Below are 18,361 nucleotides of genomic sequence, written 5' to 3'. Positions count from 1 at the left end.
AGTGTGTCAAACACAGCCTCATAGTTATCGAGTAGGGATTTGATAGCTGCCGTTCTGCATGTCCAACGTGTCGGGCAGAGGGCTTTTAGATTCCTACTGGGACCGGGTCCATCTTTAGGAGTGTGAAAGGCACACATTTTCTCAAAAACATCCAGCCTTTTTGGTGAGCCGGCGATCATCTCGTGAATATCATGAACAAGTTGTAAGGCGCTCGTAATCAATAGACACTTAATTCCAACCTCTTGCAGAATCAAGTTGAGACTATGATTCATGCAATGGATAGAAATTGCTTTGGGGTTTTTGTCCTTGATTCGTTTGGCCACACCAAACATTTTACCCTGCAGCACAGATGCACCATCGTATGTCTGGCCCCGCATATCCATTATATCCAGACCACACCGGCACAGTATATCCTCAATTATGTGCGTTATGGACTCTACATCAGTTTTAGGACAGTCATGCATCCCAATAAAGTCCTCGCTCACAACGAAATCACTTGAGACCCATCGCAGAGAAAGTGACAGCTGCTCTTTCCCACTTATGTCCCTCGTCTCATCCACAATTATGGCATAATGTCTAGCAGCTTTGATCATGGACAGCAATGTATTGAGGGTGGTGCGATACATATGTTCTATTAGTTCATTAAGGATTTCGTGGGAAAATAATTGACCTGTGGCAATGAAACTTTCCAGAATTTTGTTATTTTCTGCCACTAAGGTAGTCAGCTGGAAGAAGTTTGACTCCATATCCGTGTGTCCCCTGACAGCAAGCCCCTGCCTCACAAGAAAACGCAAGCTTTTGAGTTGCTACAACATGCCCTCCCGCCTGTCTTTCTGGTAAACAGCATGTTGACTTACTAGCTGTGCATTAATAGATAACTGTCCTTTGTATGCACGCATCTTCTGCACAGCCTCCTTGTGTATACAGCTTGACTCGTGGCTGTTCAACATATCAGGGCATTTTTTTCCAGTTGTTGACACCAGTAGAGGTGAAGTTGTCTTCTCCACATTTAGAGAAGCTGATCAGGTTTCGAGAGACAGCAAAACGGCAAACGTGACATATCAGGTTTTTTTTATACTGCACAAGACAAGCCAGTCTCGACTTGTTAGCCACTCTTTATTACAATAGCGTTCCTTTGTCCCAAAAGAACTGGCAGTGTCCTTTTTTGCAACGAGTGGTTGAATTGGTGCAGAGTCATAAAGGCAACATGAATCCACACACACCACCATAGGAGCAGCAGAAGCAGTCCCAGCGAGAGGAGCCTCCTCCTGGGACACTTCTGCATCCAGTCCTGGGGCTGGTGGTGGCAGTGCATCTTCATTGGGTGGCAAAGCAGCTTCCATACTAGGCAGCGTTGCTGCTGCTGCTGCTGCTGCTGCTGCTGCTGCTGCTGCTGCTGCTGCTGCTGCTGCTGGTGGTCTCTGAGTCGGCTTCACACCGAATGTGATTTTTGACTGGACAAACTTTTTCTTTTTGGGTGGCTCACTCATCATTATGGTTAGGTTTGTTGTGTTGGCATCATCAGGTCTAGTGCGGGTCTGCGGGACTGCGGGCCACGGGGCCAGACATTCATGATGACTTCATGATCCTTCTTGATCCTGTAGCATTGTATTTACATTTGGATGTATGGCGAGTAGTAAAGTTTAAGTAAACTCTTGAGGTGGGCTGGGCTGCGCGGCAGAGAGGCAGGTGGATGTAGATCAAAGGCTTCCTGACCTGTGACTTTGCGCCTTGCAATTACCTTAATACCAGCTCTCGGCCGCAATTCTTTTTTACCGTAAATGACAGTGTATTCGTGTAACCTCTGTCTGTCGACTTGGGTTGGTGGCCCCAGCCCCACCTCGTGGCGAGCACCGCGGTGGGGGGACCCACCCAGCCTGGGCCCCCCCACCTCGCGCTCGTGGTGGTTGTGAGGTGCGGGGGACTGGACTCATTTTTTTTTATTAAAGCAAATAATATAACAAGTGTTAAAATGCATCTGTAAAGTATACAAGAGTAAACAATGCTCTCAAACCTTTCCTTCCCTTTTCTTACACTTAACTTTTTAAACCAGATTAACTATTAAATACATGAAATGGAAAAGAAAGAAGGCTAAAGGTTATCTAGTGTGTTCGTGCGTGCGTTCGTCCGTGCGTGTGTGTGTTACCTGTGTGTCTGTTGGTTCCATCCAGGTTGGCAAACTCAATGTATTTCCTCTTGTTGGTCCAGTAGATGTGATCATTGATGTAGTCTAACGTCAGGCCGTAGGGCTTGGAGATCTTATCCTTCACGATGACTCTCCTGTTGGTGCCGTCCATCCCCATCCTCTCTATGTGGGGGTTGTCACTTATGTCTGACCAGTACAAGTATCTGTCAGGGAGACACTGTGTCAGGGTCACTATTCACAACTAATCACACATAGTGGACATACAATATGAAAACTTTCAAAATAAGTTAACTACAGTATAACAAATAAATTACACTAAATTAAAATAAAACAAGGCTATCATAGAGAAAAGGTCCTTAGTTTTTGTCAATAGCCAATATCTTTAAAAAAAAAAATGAACAATGTTGTTTCACTATTATCCTGCGCTTTTTGAATCTTGCCCCTGACCCCATTGTACAATAACAACAAACTAAAACTACTACTAAAGATACGTTTTTAGTCCATTTTTAAAAGCATGAGTGGACTGTGGTTCTCTCAGGTGTTCTCAGGTGTTATTGTCTCCGCCAGGCCGAAAGGCATGGCGAGAGAGTATGTTTTACCCTACGTCCGTCCGTCCGTGTGTGTGTGTCCGTGTGTCCTGTCCGTGTGTTAGCATCTAATCTCTGGCACCGTTGGCCCGGTCGCTGCAAAACTGTGCACACACACTCCCTGGATGCCAATTCAGAACCTCTGCCTCAAATTTGGGCCTGTTATAGCGCCACCTGGAGGCCAAAACTCATTTTATTTACATTACTCCTACAGATTTTATCCAAACGTCATGCAAATCGGTACACAGTATCTCTATAGTCATGTGATCAACACGGATCTGTACGATTTCCCATATTCCATCCTCATTGCCTAAGGTTGGCTTCCAAAATTTGCAGGATTGGTCCGTTTTGAACAAAATGCCTAAAATCATGAACGCAGCTTGCCATTTCCGTGAAATTTCACAAACACATTCCCACTAGGCCTAGGAAGAAATGCCACCCTTTTTCACATTGGCCTGTTATAGCGCTCCAGCAGGTCTAATTTAGCAAAACCCATTTTTGGAACAAAATGCCTCAAATCATGAATGCAGTGTCCGATTGCCGTGAACAACTTAAAAATAAATGGCACCCTTTTCACATTGGCCTATTATAGCGCCACCAGGAGGCCACAATAACATACCTGACCTGGCGGAGACCTGTGCTCCGAGGAGCACTTTTTTCTTGTTTATATTGTTCTTGTAGGCTACTGCAATGTTTTTTTAGACAATGTATACAAATATTTTAATAGCACCTATTGTCGCAGGTGTTTTAGTTTTTATCTCTTTAACCTGGATGTTCCCATTATTAATTATTTTTAATAGTCAGCGTATCCATGCTTAGTAACGCTACTCTCTCCATAACACGTCTTCCAGTGATTACTACATCCCCACCACTTCTTCCAGTGAGTAATACAATCTTTAAGCATATAATAATTTATCATTTATAATTTATAATTATTTTGTTCCTCCATCGTTTTTTTGTTTATTTAACTTTTACTGTCTTTAAGTATTTTTTATTCTTCTAGAGACTAGAGTAAAACTAGTAGAGTATTTCTACTCTTTCCTCTCAGAGTCACACTCTCTCTGTTTTTTGGCTCCTCGCCCAGCTTTTGTGGTTTCCTGTCCTTTAAGAGCAGTTCCTATTTCTAGTCGTTTCTTATCCTCTTTCGTCACACTCACTGACACACTGCAGCATTTATGAAGTCTTAATTTTAACCCCTTGCGTTCCAGCATGAAACAGACAAAGACTTTTAAGTAAATTCTAGACTTATTCTAGATGTGGAAAATAACACAGTTCAAGCACAAAAGCATCAATACAAAAGCATATATGCAACAAAATGGTGGAGGAAGGCTCTGATCTCCCTCATCGCCAACTGACTCTCTTAGGGGCTGTCTGGTGAGGATGGAGGGGTAGTGGAAGGCGAATTCCCCCATTCCGGTGTGGTAGGCAGGCAGACCAGGGAATGATGCAGCCTAGCGATAACGCGACCTGGTGATTGTGGTCGTTGCGACATCAACCTTATCAGCTGCTCCTGTTGGGGTGTTGGGCCATCCGCCTCTGGACCCTGCTCTAACTCCCCCTCCCTTTCCCCCTCATCTCGGACCCCAAGCTGTTGCGTCTGGCTTGTGGGAGAATTAGGCCTTCCAGCCACGGAGGGCATCTTCTGTTCTTCTCAGTCTCAGTCTCCACTCAAGCTAGGGCTTGAGGAGCCAGTGTGTGGCACGTGGCCACGTGCTGTGCCTATGGTCAGGCAAGAGTGCAGTCGTCGTAGCGTTGAGCAGGGTTGCAGATACGACCGTCAGTAGAGGAAGAACGCCGAGACGTGGTCGAAGTCGGGGTCAGGTCTGGAGGACCCGAGCTGTACGTCCTATACTGTTCTAGTCGGAGAGAAAGAGAGACACAGGCCTTATCCTGAAGGGACAAACGTGGCATCTTTCCATGGGGGCAGTGTTGCTGCTTGGAGCATACACACAAACTCAACAAAGTTGCAGAACCCATGTTCAGGTGCCAGTCACTCACCTGTGAGGCAGTCACACACCTCTCAGCAGATGTGTGCTGGCAGGTATTTAAAAACAAGAGCAATTACCAACAGAAGCATATTGCGTGATTTTTTTTGGAGGCGCTACCCACACGTTTAGCTGTGTTGCTCATTCCACGAATGCCCGATCCTTGCAAGCTGTACCTCGTTGTAAAGGTCAACGATAAAGATTATATAAAACACAATACCAATTGGTATTATTAAAGGGGAGATATAATTGACCGAAGTTACGTTTCCGAACTTTTTTTGAGCAGTTTATTATTTAAAACAGTGTCCTGTTCTGTGAAACTAGCCAGCACTATCTATGTACTTTAGATAGAGGCCAACACTATGCTATTGAATACAAATTAATATAAATGGTTAATATGTTATTATTGCTACATTTAACATGAATGTAGTAGTCGTCAATAGAAGATCCATCAGATTATCACAATTTACTAGTCCTGACATGGACAATCATGTACTGAAAGCTGTTATGTTTTTTTATTTATGAACTTAAGTCATGACCCTTGGTTCCATTTATGGTGTAAATGTTATGTTTCATAGTAGGCTAGCCTATTTTCTAAACATGGTATTACAGTGGGAAATAACAGTGCTATAACAGTGGGAAATATTTGAATTGTGTTGCTTCATGTTTCAATAGTTTCTATTTTTCTATTTAAAAGTATGGTACGTGATTTCCTTTTTTTTATTTTTATAAGTGTTAAATATCTCCATATTCTCATACTCATTGCTATAGTGTTTGTTCAGTAACAGGAGTCTCCATATCTCTCCAGCTCTTTATTAAACAGAAAACACATTTTCAGGTCGGGATACCATCTTCTTTTCTCCAATCGGGCGAGATAACTCACAAAGGATACAGTATAAACCAAGTGCAATTGGAAGTGGTGACACAAAGAAATGAGCGGACAAAATTGGAACTGTAACACTGTAAAATTTAAGCTGATAAATAGGTACTCTCTCCCGATTGGCGACAAAGGTCATGACCCCTCAAATAACCCACCAGGTATGTTTAGCAGTGCTGGATGCTGAGTCCATATTGGGTCACTGAGCCCCTGAGCCTGAGGCCCTTTCCACACGACACAGACATGTTTACAGCTGTACATTCATGTTTGGTACTCCCACTGTGTGTGCAGTGGGAGTACAGTAGCCTACATCATTGATTTAATATTCCTCGCAGTCATTGCATCGCTGACTCCATAGCCTACAGCAGGGCTACTCAACTTAAGATGGCTCAGGGGCCACTCAGCAAACTACCAAAAGTCCAAGGGGCCGCAAGCTAAAAATGTCGGTCCTATTTTGGATTTTTCGATTTTGTAACACACACTACACATTGTTATTGTTATAAGAAAATGTACATTTTGACATCATATTCTTTTCACTGTACCTGTTTATTTTGTGTGTATGTCCACTGGCATCAGTTACAGCAAACGCTAAGGTATGGCAAGGTTAGGGTCGCCAACTCCCAGAGATTTAAATAAGGGTCAAACCCCCCCAAAAAGAACGAAATGCATAGAAAACTATGCATTATACCTGTAACAATTGACGCACCTGTATGTATGTCTGTCTGTTTGTTTTTGAAAAAAAATGAAGCAACCCATATATTTGAACGGAAATGTATATTTTTTATCCTGCGCTTAAAAAGGTTTGGTTTGACCATGAGGGGCCGCAGAGACACTGCGTTGGGGCCGCATGCGGCCCGCGGGCCACGGGTTGAGTAGCGCTGGCCTAGAGTATACATTTAGGATGTTCTGTCACGATCAAATTGCATTCTGTATGAATATAGGTGGTTGTTTAAATGTGTATGTGACCAAAACACAACTTGCCAATTTTCAAAGTTTTAAATTCATCACCACAGATAAAACCCACCACCTGAACTTTACCCACTTTTTACAATGGTAGAGAAAGTTTACACAGTCTTATATTTTATGTCATATTTCCATTACTGAGATACAGTATTTTAGGGTGTATCAGCCACTGAGATACAGTATTTTAGGGTGTATCAGCCAAAGGCTTAAAGGTGGAGTTCACCCAAAACATGACTTATTTTCTATCAATTGCACACCGTATGAAGCCTTAAATCTATGGATTCTTTTTTGTTTTTGTCGCATTCCTAAGCTAATAATTTGATTCCCGTCTCCTACCGGCTATTGTATCCGGTAGGAGACACAAAGTATATTATTTGTGTCTCCTACTGAAAATACACCCGGTCATCAAATTATTGTCTTAGGAATGCTACAAAAACAAAAATAAATCCAAGAAATCAAGGCTTCATGGTGTGTGTAATTGATAGAAAATAAGTAATTTTTTGGGTGAACTCCTCCTTTAACATGGTGATAGACATTGGTGAGGAAAAAAAAGGCTAAAGTACTGGTTCTCAATGTCAGGTCTGTAGACCACCAGGGGTCCAAATGGACCCGTAATCCATTTGTACGCTCTCAGAGTTACATAAACACTGATGATCCCAGAAATAAAAAAGATATGTCAAATGGGGGTCTGTGGTCTAAGGCATATCAAACTGGGGGTCATTGAAATGAAAAAGGTTGAGAGTCACAGGGCTAAAGGACCTTTTCATCTACAGTGTAAAGGGGACGTGCAGGGTCTTCAACAACCAGTCAGTAGAACGTCTGTAACAGTCAGATAATAACATAAAGTGATTTAACAGTACGTACATCAGGCCTTAGGTAGGGTTCACACTACGATCCTTAAAAAAAAAGGACCTGCTGTAACCAAGACGACCTGATTTGTTGGTGTTCAGGGTAACCAATGACATCTTCCTGTACTACACACAATAAATGTAGGAGATGGAAACACTTCATTTTACTCAATAGTTTATTCTTTATTGAGGTTTTTCACTTCATAAGATAACAACGATTAAAAATCTAACATAACATAACATAATTAAACTATGAATGTAAGTGGCTACCACTGCTGTCTGATGTCAAATCAAAAGCGAACATTACAGTTGTTAAGAAGCATTCAGGTCCATGAGCTTTGAATGATTTGATGGATCCTATAGGCTCATCCATAATGGTTTGATGGATCTTATAGGCTCATCCATAATGGTTTGAATGGTTGGATGGATCCTATGGGCTCATCCATAATGGTTTGAATGGTTGGATGGATCCTATAGGCTCATCCTTAATGGTTTGAATGGTTGGATGGATCCTATAGGCTCATCCATAATGGACCAATACCAACTTTCACTTCAACTTCAATACAAGATCAATAAACTGCAATCAAGTTAAATAGTACACAAAACAACAGAGATAAGTAATAACATGGAAATGAGAAAAAAAGTTATAAACTAAGAGATAATAAATGCATATTTTTTAAAATATCTATATTGCTATATACACTAAGGTTTACTGCTAATAACAAGCTTGTTTAAAATAACATGGACAAAAAAACTAAACGATCACGTCACTGATATATAAAAAGTCAGGCAAAATGATGAATGTAGTTGACAATAAAACGATAATGCTACCTTATTATTAACAGATCCTCAGAATTGGTGCTCAACACAATTACCATAAGCATATACAAGTAAGCAGTGTATAGTAAAAATCTATATTCATCATATTTTAACAAAACTCCAAATTCTATTGTGCCAAGATAAACAAGCATTACAACCCAACCAGATCCATACAGAGATAAATAGTTCTCTATCTCAGACTCTAATGATTCACTGTGACAATCTATGACCTGAATGACTCATTAAATATGACACATGTGCTGCATAGGCCTGGATTGTTTACAGTAGGATTGATACATCCATCTATTGATCACTAATTACTGATAGTTATAATTAACTAGTCCATACACGGTCGACGCATCTGTGGGGGGATATGCGCACATGATCTGGCAACCCGGGAGGCAGTTTGTCCCATAGCTGGGCAGCCCCGTAACCATGGCGACATTCTTTTACACAAAAACGCTAATAACAGCTGAGATTTGGTGAAATCGCAGTTGCATGCACATGGTAATGGTCAATGGCTTTGAGCAATTTCAGATCAATTGCTCCAGCCACTGAGGAGAACCGGGCAGAACCAGTTTTGGCCTCACCACGCACTACAGAGGTTTGTCAAATTATAGGAGGATTGATAAACATAATGAGGGTGGACACACTAGGATCAATAGCTCTATTTATTGCAGTGATTCCCAACATGTGGATCTGGGCCCACTGGTGGGCCGTGACCCGTGAGGATATTATAAGTGGGCCCCCAAATAATTGGCAAAACACTGAGATTGTATTGATAATATAACATTAAAGCGGCACTAAGTCACTTGTTTAATACAATATAACTTATACAAGTGGGGTGGTTGATGTTTCTAGTACATTGTACTTTTCAGTGAAATGTTTAGACCTTTAGACTGAGGTGATGGACAGTTATGTGATGGATGTGACATGAACTCATTAAGGCCAGTTTGTGCATTGAGCGAATGTTGACGTGTCGTGCTACGAAAGTTATGTCAAAACAACAAAGAATGTGTGGTAAATGACGTACCTCTGAAAAAAAAGAGGAGGACATTTTTCAGATGCTTAATAAATTGTTGCACACTCTGATTGGTTGGGAAGAAGCACAAGACTACATCCAATTCCTTGTTCACGTTCTGTGGCAACGCAGTAACGTTGAGAGACAAGTAGTGTGACGCGTCTTTTGACACTTGTCACACTGAGCTTAAATTGTCCTTTAGAGATCCACCTCATACACAGTGGGTCTCCTGTCTCTTCCAGCCGCTTCAGCACCTCCTTGTTGATCCACCTCCTCATACAGGTGATATTCTGTCTCTTCACTGGGTCCAGCTTCAGCACCTCCTTGTTGATCCACCTCCTCATACTGGTGGTATTCTGTCTCTTCACTGGGTCCAGCTTCAGCACCTCCTTGTTGATCCACCTCCTCATACTGGTGGTATTCTGTCTCTTCACTGGGTCCAGCTTCAGCATCAGAACGAGCAACATTATAATAAACTATCTCAACGTTCTCTCGTATTACATCATAGTAAACCAGGTCAATGTTCTGCGCTCCTGCACAACGCCTTCTGATGACCTGGAGAAACACAACAGTGACCAGTTTTAATTAACTGGCTCAGACGTGGCTCTTTTCAATTAAAAATGTCTGACTGCTTTATTTACAGTGCAGTCTCATGTTGAATAAAAAAAATAATTACCGTCCAGAGACGATAGAGGCCACCAGTTATCAGGATCAAAAGCACCAGCACTGTGACGGTACATTTCAGGATGTTAGATGTCAGATGAGAAGCTGTGAGAGAAATATGTTAAACATGTGAGCATAAGATGTGAGCAACATCAAACATAATGTAAAGAACAACTCTAATTAAAAGGATCTATTTAATGGAATTTGCTTAATATTTAAATGTATGTCATATTCAAGTTTGCTTGATTGAGTTTCATATTGTGACTTGAAAAGACCATAATTCATGTTACCTGTGACAGTCAGAGAGAGGACCTCGCTCTTAGAGGAGAAGTGATGGGAAAAAACGTAGATGTGATAAACACAGCTGTAATTTCCATGGTGGGTGTGGTTTGCTGCAGTAAACAGGAAGGTGGCAGAGTGATTGACAGCTGTCTGTGTATGGTTTTGAGTTGTGTTGTATCCAGTGATGTTGTGTGTTGTGTTGGATACACTGATGTTGTGTGTTGTGTTAGATACACTGATGTTGTGTGTTGTGTTGGATACACTGATGTTCTGTTGTGTTGGATCCAGTGAGGTTGTGTGTTGTGTTGGATCCAGTGAGGTTGTGTGTTGTGTTGGATCCAGTGAGGTTGTGTGTTGCGTTGCATACACTGATGTTGTGTGTTGTGTTGTAACCAGTGAGGTTGTGTGTTGTGTTGGATCCAGTGAGGTTGTGTGTTGTGTTGTGTTGTAACCAGTGGTGTTGTGTGTTGTGTTGTAACCAGTGATGTTGTGTGTTGTGTTGGATCCAGTGAGGTTGTGTGTTGCGTTGGATACACTGATGTTGTGTGTTGTGTTGTAACCAGTGAGGTTGTGTGTTGTGTTGGATCCAGTGATGTTGTGTGTTGTGTTGTGTGAGTGATTGACAGCTGGCTGGGTGTAGGTGTGTGTTGTGTTGGATCCAGTGAAGGTGAGGTTGAAGAAGCCTCCTGGGTACTGTGGCTGGATGGAACAGATGATGGTGAAGCTGGAACCATTGAACACCTGCAGCCCCTGTTGCTGGCCCTTAGAAACCCCGTTCATGTCGGGTACAAAGGTGATGATTGGCTTAAACAGCAGATCTGTAACAAGACAGAGGTGATTGGCTGAAAAAACAGATAGATAGATAGATAGATAGATAGATAGATAGATAGATAGATAGATAGATAGATAGATAGATAGATAGATAGATAGATAGATAGATAGATAGATACAGATACAGATAATGTAAATATGTCATTGTTGAAGTCCTTGTTTTACCTGAACAGATAACCTCCAGTCTGGCAGTAGAATTACCAGACATCTTTGTTCCACACTCCCTCAGTGAAGACTCAGACCCAACACAGGAAGACGAAATCCACCACACAGGTTCATGTGTAGGACCAGAACTCCTTTCTCTTGAAACAGCAGAGCCACAGTCCAGCTGTCTACACACCACAGATGATGACTTCAGGTTCCAGTCAGACCAACCATCCACTGGTCTCCACTCTCCCTGGTGTTTCATCTCCAGTATACCAATACACTTACTGGCTCCTCCCACCAACCTGACATCAACAGTCTCTGTACAGTGAGAAGACAGTAAAAAGTAAAAAAAAAAATGATTATGAAAAAACTATCCAAACCAAATGTTTAACTTGTCTTTTACCTGAGCAAGTGAGTTCAACAGTCTTGTCAGGTGAGCTTATGTTTCTAGTTGAGTTTGAGGTTCCACAGTCCAGGAGAACAGACTCGTTGCCTTCACACTGGAACTCCTTGGTCCACATTGGAGTGTTCACTTCTCCATAGAGCGCCCCCTGGAGGACTGAAGGAGTCCCACAGCCAAGCTGCCTACAGACCACCTCTGCATCCCGCTGGTCAAAGTCACCTTCACACACTGAGACCCACGACTCATTAGACTTCATCTCCATTTTACCTGAACACATACTGGTCCCATTCACCAACCTCACAGACTCTGGGGGGAGAGAGAGAGAGAGAGAGAGAGAGAGAGAGAGAGAGAGAGAGAGAGAGAGAGAGAGAGAGAGAGAGATGTACATTTTAAGTCATACACTTTTGCTGATGACAAAGAGAATCAAGACCAGTGATATCATGTGTTGTGTGCATGATGAACGTTACAATGTATTACACTTAAACATAATAGTAGGGCATAGTGCCCAATCAGAACATAAAATGTAGCTTAATAATAAACCAGAAGTGTTATTTAGACACACAGCAAGTAATGGCTCCCATGGCTCCTTAGATCAGGGCCAGTGTTTCCTGTGGTTTTGCCAGACACTGTAAATATTACTGTTGTTGAAGTAGTAGTTTGTTACCTGAACAAATCACCTCCAGTATGTACAAGGAAGTAGCAGACATCTTTCTTCCACAGTCCCTCAGTGAAGACTCAGACCCAACACAGGCAGATATAATCCTCCACACAGGTTTATGTGTAACACCAGAACTCCTTTCTGTTGAAACGGCAGAGCCACAGTCCAGCTGTCTACACACTACAGATGATGACTGCAGGTTCCAGTCAGACCAACCATCCACTGGTCTCCACTCTCCCTGGTGTTTCATCTCCAGTAAACCAGTACAGTGACTGGCTCCTCCCACCAACCTGACATCATCAGACTCTGTAGAGACAAGGAAGTAGACGTAAATAAAAAAAACTATTACTGTCATTATAAAATGACGATCCAAATTTAAAAGTATAGTTTGTCTTTTACCTGAGCAGGTTAGTCCAACAGTCTTGTCAGGTGAGCAGGTGTTTCTAGTTGAGTTTGAGGTATCACAGTCCAGGAGAGCAGACTCATTACCTTCACACCTGAACTCTTCGGTCCACATTGGAGCCTTCACTTCTCCATAGAGCGCCCTCTGGATGACTGAAGGAGCCCCACAACCAAGCTCCCTACAGACCACCTCTGCATCCTGCTGGTCAAAGTCACCTTCACACACTGAGACCCACGACTCATTAGACTTCACTTCCACTCTGCCTGAACACACACTAGTCCCATTCAGCAACCTCACAGACAAAGACGCTGAAGCGAGAGAGAGAGAGAGAGAGAGAGAGAGAGAGAGAGAGAGAGAGATTTTATAAGATTATTGTATCAAGCCACAAGAGAAAATGCATTATGGATGCAAATTAAATCTTAACACATCAGAGGCAATTTTAGGACCACAATGGAAACAAGCCCCTTAGGGCTTTTTGTGTTGTCCTTTTAACATTATTGTATAACTTCCCTTTGTACTCTTTGCAAACTCTTAATAAAGTATTGAATCAATTAATCAAAAGTAATTTACTGAAACCCTAAACGCATAGATAGAAAGAAAAATAACAATATACCATTTCTAAAATAAATACACAATGGAAATATATAATCAATAAATCAAAACACAGCATAAATAAATGAAGAATAGAGGAACAAAGAAACAACTATTCATACAGCTATTCATCATCAACATAATCATCATCATCATCATCAGATTTTCCCCAATAGCCAATAACACATGAAATGAGAGACTGTAAAGACTGCTATCATTGTGTTACCTGAACAGATCACTGTGGGTTTGCCTGTAATCAAACCTTTCCGTGTGGTATGAGAAGTCTCCATTATGACACAGTCACTCAGTGAAGACTCAGACCCAACACAGTAAGGTGTAATTCTCCATATAGGTTCATGTGTAAAACCAGAACTCCTTTCTGTTGAAACAGCAGAGCCACAGGCCAGCTGTCTACACACTACAGATGATGACTTCAGGTTCCAGTGAAACCCACCATCCACTGGTCTCCACTCTCCCTGGTGTTTCATCTGCAGTATACCAGTACAGTTACTGGTTCCTCCTACTAACCTGACATCATCAACCACTGTAAAGAGTCACGAGAGTAAACATTCAATTTAAAGGGTAATAGTACTTTTATTAAAATAAAAATGATTCCAAGAGTAGCTTCTCCTTACCTGACCACAAGCAGGTGAGTCCAACGGTCTTGTTAGGTGAATAGCTGTTTCTAGTTGAGTTTGAGGTTCCACAGTCCAGGAGAACAGACTCGTTGCCTTCACACTGGAACTCTTTGGTCCACATTGTGTTTGGACCAAAGGTGTTCACTTCCCCATATAGCGCCCCCTGGAGGACTGAAGTAGCCCCACAGCCAAGCTCCCTACAGACCACCTCTGCATCCTGCAGGTCAAAGTCACCTTCACACACTGAGACCCACGACTCATTAGACTTCACCTCCACTCTGCCTGAGCATAAACCAGTCCCATTCACCAACCTCACAGACTCTGAGAGAGAGAGAGAGAGAGAGAGAAAGAGAGAGAGAGAGATTATGAAGAAGACATTTTAATTATTAGTGTCCAATCTTGTGCTATTATATCGTGAGAGAGGAGTGATTATAATTTAAAAGATTATTTTAAACAACCAAAAGTAATAATTCATTAATAAAAAATAGGGGTCTGTACTTGGCCCTCTCCTTTTCTCTCTCTACACCAAATATCTTGGCTCTGTTATCTCTGCTCACAAAGCTCTCCTATCACTGTTATGCTGATGACACTCAACTGCCCCCCCCCCCCACCCCTTTTCCCAACACCTCAAACTCAATGCAGAAAAGACTGAGCTTTTCTTTCTTCCCAGGTAAGTCCTGCCCTGGCCTCTATTCCAGCTACCAAGCGCCTGGCTGTTGTCCAGGACAGTCTGCAGTCCTTCACGGCACACATTGCTGTGGTCACTCGCTCCTGTATGTTTACACTTTATAACTAAGGATCAGACCCTTCCTCACCCAGGAGTCTGGCCAGATCCTTATCCAGGCCTCAGTCATCCTAAAGCTTGACTAGTGTAACTCCCTCCATATTGACCTCCCAGCATGCTCACTGAAGCCCCTCCTTGTGATCCAGAATGTCACCTGGTCACGCCTGGTCTTCAACCAGCCACAACGTTCACGTCTATGTTAAGGTATCGATTGACCAAGATACAGTGTCTACTATATAACACATTGTTATTGTTATAAGAAAATGTACATTTTGACATCATATTCTTTTCACTGTACCTGTTTATTTTGTGTGTATGTTCAGTGGCATCAGTTCAGCAAAAGCTAAGGTATGGCAAGGTTAGGGTTGCCAACTCCCAGAGATTGAATTAAGGGACAAATTAAGGGACAAAACCCCCCAAAAAACCCGAAATGCATAGAAAACTATGCATTATACCTGTAACAATTGACGCACCTGTATGTATGTTTGTTTTTGAAAAAAAAATTAGCAACCCATATATTTGAACGGAAATGTATATTTTTATCCTGTGCTTAAAAATTATTATTCTTATTATTTTTTTTGGTTTGACCATGAGGGGCCGCAGAGACGCTGTGTTGGGGCCGCGGGTTGAGTAGCACTGCACTACACTGTTCCTCCTATATTTCTTTCTGCATTTGTGTGATTATTTACCTTGTTTATTGACTACAGTTCATGCTTAACTGCTCATTCCGATCTCACACTAAGTAAATTGCCCTGGATAGTGTAATTGTGGACTTCACAATGGAATGGAATGGAATGGTACATTTTAAATAGCATGTTGATGCTATCTACTTACAAAATAAGTTTAATAAAGGAAGGGAATACCCGAGTGGGTTATTAGATCATAGGCAGCCATAATATTGTCACGTTATGGGTATTCTAAAACCTTTTTTAGTTTTTTTTAATTTCACACAGGTAGTAGCATTATGTCTTTGCTATGTACTTTTTTTTGTCTTTGTCTTTGTCTGTTCTGCTCAGTATGTACTTTTATATTTTTGTTGTCCTATTTTCTTATACTTTATGATCTGTTTTTATTTCCATGTACTGATTTCAGAAAGGCAGAGGAGTTCATTCATCTGATGAGAGTGTTATACATCTCCACACTCTGTGTGTCATCTGAAAAGAGCCCTACATGCGGTCAGATCTTACCAATTCTTAAGAAGCTTGAGACGCATTACACTGTTAAAGAGGGAGACACAGTGTTTGAAATCAACCTTAAGCAGGCTGTCTGGGGAAACCTGTCAAAGCGGTACAAGAGTGTTGAAGATTCTGATGTCAACACTGTTGCTGACATCAGAAGCTTTCTTGAAGAGGCCACTGCATTAGACCCACGTTTCAAACACACTGTGGAGGACAGCACTGTATGGGATCGGGTCAAGGAGAAGATGATGGAAGGAAAGCCGACTGAGTCTGAGCGGCCAACAGATGACGGTGGAGAAGATGGTGTGTCAGAGCCAGAGGAGGAGGAAGAAAGAGAGAATGAAGAGGAAGGAGAGCAGAGTGAGGAAGAGGAGAATCAGCCACCTCCTTGGAAGAGGTCTGCAATGTCTCCACTGGAGGAGCTTTTTGCTTAAGAAGACAACTTGAAAATGAAACTCGTATCAATCAGAACCACGTCCATCAAGCACCAAATTGAGACGGAGCTTAAGAGATGAAACCAATGCTGATGTGTCATGACCCTGCTGCCTGGTGGTGGAACAACAGAACCACGTATCCTTCACTATCAGAGGTGTCCTTTTCCTATTTGTGCGTTCAGGCCTCCTCAACCCCTAGTGAGAGGGTTTTCTCCACGGCTGGAGACACTATTTGCGCAGAAAGATCAAGTATACTACCAGAAAAGGCTGATATGCTCATCTTCCTTAACAAGAACTGTTGAATTGGATACTTGAGTATTTCCTCTCCTATATATTTGTGTGATTTAGTTTTTTGTTGTTGCAGTTGCAGACAGCTGTTACAATATGCTTTGAATGCAAAAGATGCATTTTACACTTATTGCTGCTCGGACATGAACATGACATGAAGTTGTGCAGAATGTGCACAACGGGATGCACTTTATTTTAACAGCTATTATATATATCAGTATATAACAGCTGTTATACACTGAATGCACTTTATTGTATTCCTTGAATTATTTATTTAAGGGAAGATTATTTTTAGTTTTGCACTGAATTCAGTTTACAGTAGATAAAGTATTTGGCCCCAATGCTGCTCAGGGTCTCAGACAGGCTTTTATATTTGTTTTGTCATTGTCAGTAGTAAGACAAAAAGGAGAAAAAAATGGGAAAATGCAGCTGTGTATTATCCACATATAGGTGGATCAAGTGTTGGAATAAAGGAGAGGATGTTACTCTATTCATTAAATGTATTTCAATTGACTAAGGCTTAAACTAATAAATTAACTTTTGTTAAACATTTGACCTCTTATTTTTTTTTACCATGTTGGAACCTAAATAAGGAACCGTTAGGAACCGGAATTGATAAGCAGAACCATAATCGGACACATAAAAATTCAACGATACCCAGCCCTACTTATAAGCCCTCATAGGTAACAACTATCTGTCATCTTTCCCAGGAAAGAAATAATATGTTATGCATATGTATATATATTATGTTGTGCAAATCAAATGAATCAAATCAACTACAGCAAATGATATAACAACTTTTACATTGTTGATGTCATTTTTTCTTTTCATTTTTTTTACCTGAACAGTTGACCTTCAGTGTGAGAGTGGAATCATAAGACTTTACTGGTCCACACTCCACCAGTGAAGACTCAGACCCAACACAAGAAGATGGAATCATCCATCCAGGTTTGCGTGTAGAACTAGAAGTAAATTCTGTTGAAACAGCAGAGCCACAGTCCAGCTGTCTACACACTACAGATGATGACATCCTGTTCCAGTCAAACCAAGCCAACACTGGTCTCCACTCTCCCTGGTGTTTCATCTCCAGTATACCAGAACACTTACTGGTTCCTCCAACCAACCTGACATCTTCAGACTCTGTACAGAGAGTAATAAGCCGTAACAATGTATTACTTTCATTAAAATACCTTGAAGAATGCAATACATAATCAGGTTTAATTTGTTTACCTGTTGAGTTGTGAGTTGGTTTAACTTGGAAAGCTGAGGAGAAAAATCATAAATAAATAAGTCTCACTGTAACATATATGTCTGTCTGTCTGTCTGTCTGTCTGTCTGTCTGTCTGTCTGTCTGTCTGTCTGTCTGTCTGTCTGTCTGTCTGTATGTCTGTCTGTCTGAAGATTAATGGTTTGATCCCGGGCTCCCCCAGAGTTAGTGTCAAAGTGTCCTTGAGCAATAAGACACTGAACCCCTAACTGCTCCCAATTAACAAGTTTCCTCCCCATTGGTGTGTGAATGTGTGTGAATGGGTGAATGTATAACATTGTTAAGCACTTTTGATAAATGCGCCATTTACCATTATAATACTTTATAATCATTATAACATTATTTCTGTTATGATTATTGTTATTAGTGCTTATAGCTATAATTATACTGTATTATAATGCATTCATACTCAACTCATTATGAAATGCTTCATACTGTGTTGTTATTATTGTGATAAAGCATTTATCAGTGTTTTTAGGATACGTAGAAGGATTAATTGTAATCACTGTAAACAGGAATAATAAAGCAGGACTACTGAGGTAATGTTT

General features: G+C 41.4%; 2 protein-coding genes across 2 annotated transcripts in view; both read right to left on the bottom strand.

Annotated features, from left to right (window-relative positions):
• Positions 1-18,361, bottom strand: part of LOC308090916 (threonine synthase-like 2) — a gene marked incomplete at its 5' end in the record, with an annotated part of 114,102 nt that overhangs the window by 50,556 nt on the left and 45,185 nt on the right. The gene's annotated exons all lie outside the window — the stretch shown is intronic.
• Positions 9,075-13,514, bottom strand: LOC308090065 (uncharacterized protein; the record flags this gene model as incomplete). The annotated part of the gene is made up of 8 exons (XM_080435096.1): positions 9,075-9,801; positions 9,923-10,014; positions 10,200-11,009; positions 11,188-11,487; positions 11,573-11,878; positions 12,237-12,536; positions 12,630-12,896; positions 13,451-13,514. The coding sequence occupies 8 exons, from the start codon at positions 13,512-13,514 to the stop codon at positions 9,445-9,447; spliced, it is 2,496 nt and encodes an 831-aa protein (XP_080291222.1). The 3' UTR covers positions 9,075-9,444.

The sequence above is a fragment of the Gymnoscopelus braueri genome, assembly GCF_963280865.1.
Source record: "Gymnoscopelus braueri genome assembly, chromosome: 8".
Taxonomy (NCBI): domain Eukaryota; kingdom Metazoa; phylum Chordata; class Actinopteri; order Myctophiformes; family Myctophidae; genus Gymnoscopelus; species Gymnoscopelus braueri.
This window is presented reverse-complemented; position numbering and strand designations above follow the sequence as displayed.